We start from the raw sequence: 498 nt of genomic DNA on the forward strand, positions 1-498 counted from the left end.
CGCAGCCGCAGCAGCAAAGGCCCGTCACGGCGGCTGGCGCACGAGCTGGAGCTGCTGCAGGCAGCAGGAGGTGCTGCTGCAGCAGCAGGTTTGGGGCGGAAGCGTCAGAAGCGGCCTTCTTCGTTTTACCAGGACGGGGAGTGCAGCAGCAGCAGCAGCGCAGCAGCAGCAGCAGCGCAGCAGCAGCGCAGCAGCTCTCCCGCAGCGGGGGGCTCGGGGGAGGGTTCTGCGGTGAGCGTGGGCACCACCCGTCGGACGCGTTCGCGGGCTGCTGCTGCTGCTGCGCGCCAAGCAGCAGCAGCAGACAGCAGCAGCAGCAGCAGCAGCAACGCGTACGGCACTGCTGCTGAGCTGCTGCAGCGCAGCAGCAGACGCCGCCGCTGCCTCAACGGCGACGACCTCGCCAGCATCAGCAGCGACATGTGGTGCGACCCCGACAGCGAACCAGCAGCAGCAGCAGCAGCAGCAGCAGCAGCAGCAGCAGGGGGAGTCCCCTCG

General features: G+C 69.5%; 1 protein-coding gene across 1 annotated transcript in view; it reads left to right on the plus strand.

Moving 5' to 3' along the window:
• The window catches only part of ETH_00035825 (bromodomain domain-containing protein, putative), a gene marked incomplete at both ends in the record, with an annotated part of 2479 nt that overhangs the window by 618 nt on the left and 1363 nt on the right, over positions 1–498 (plus strand). Inside the window, one exon of the mRNA XM_013374154.1 lies at positions 6–489. Coding sequence (XP_013229608.1) covers positions 6–489 — 484 coding nt within the window. The remainder of the gene's footprint in view (positions 1–5; positions 490–498) is intronic.

The sequence above is a fragment of the Eimeria tenella genome, genomic scaffold, assembly GCF_000499545.2.
Source record: "Eimeria tenella Houghton genomic scaffold, Eth_scaff1974, whole genome shotgun sequence".
Taxonomy (NCBI): domain Eukaryota; phylum Apicomplexa; class Conoidasida; order Eucoccidiorida; family Eimeriidae; genus Eimeria; species Eimeria tenella.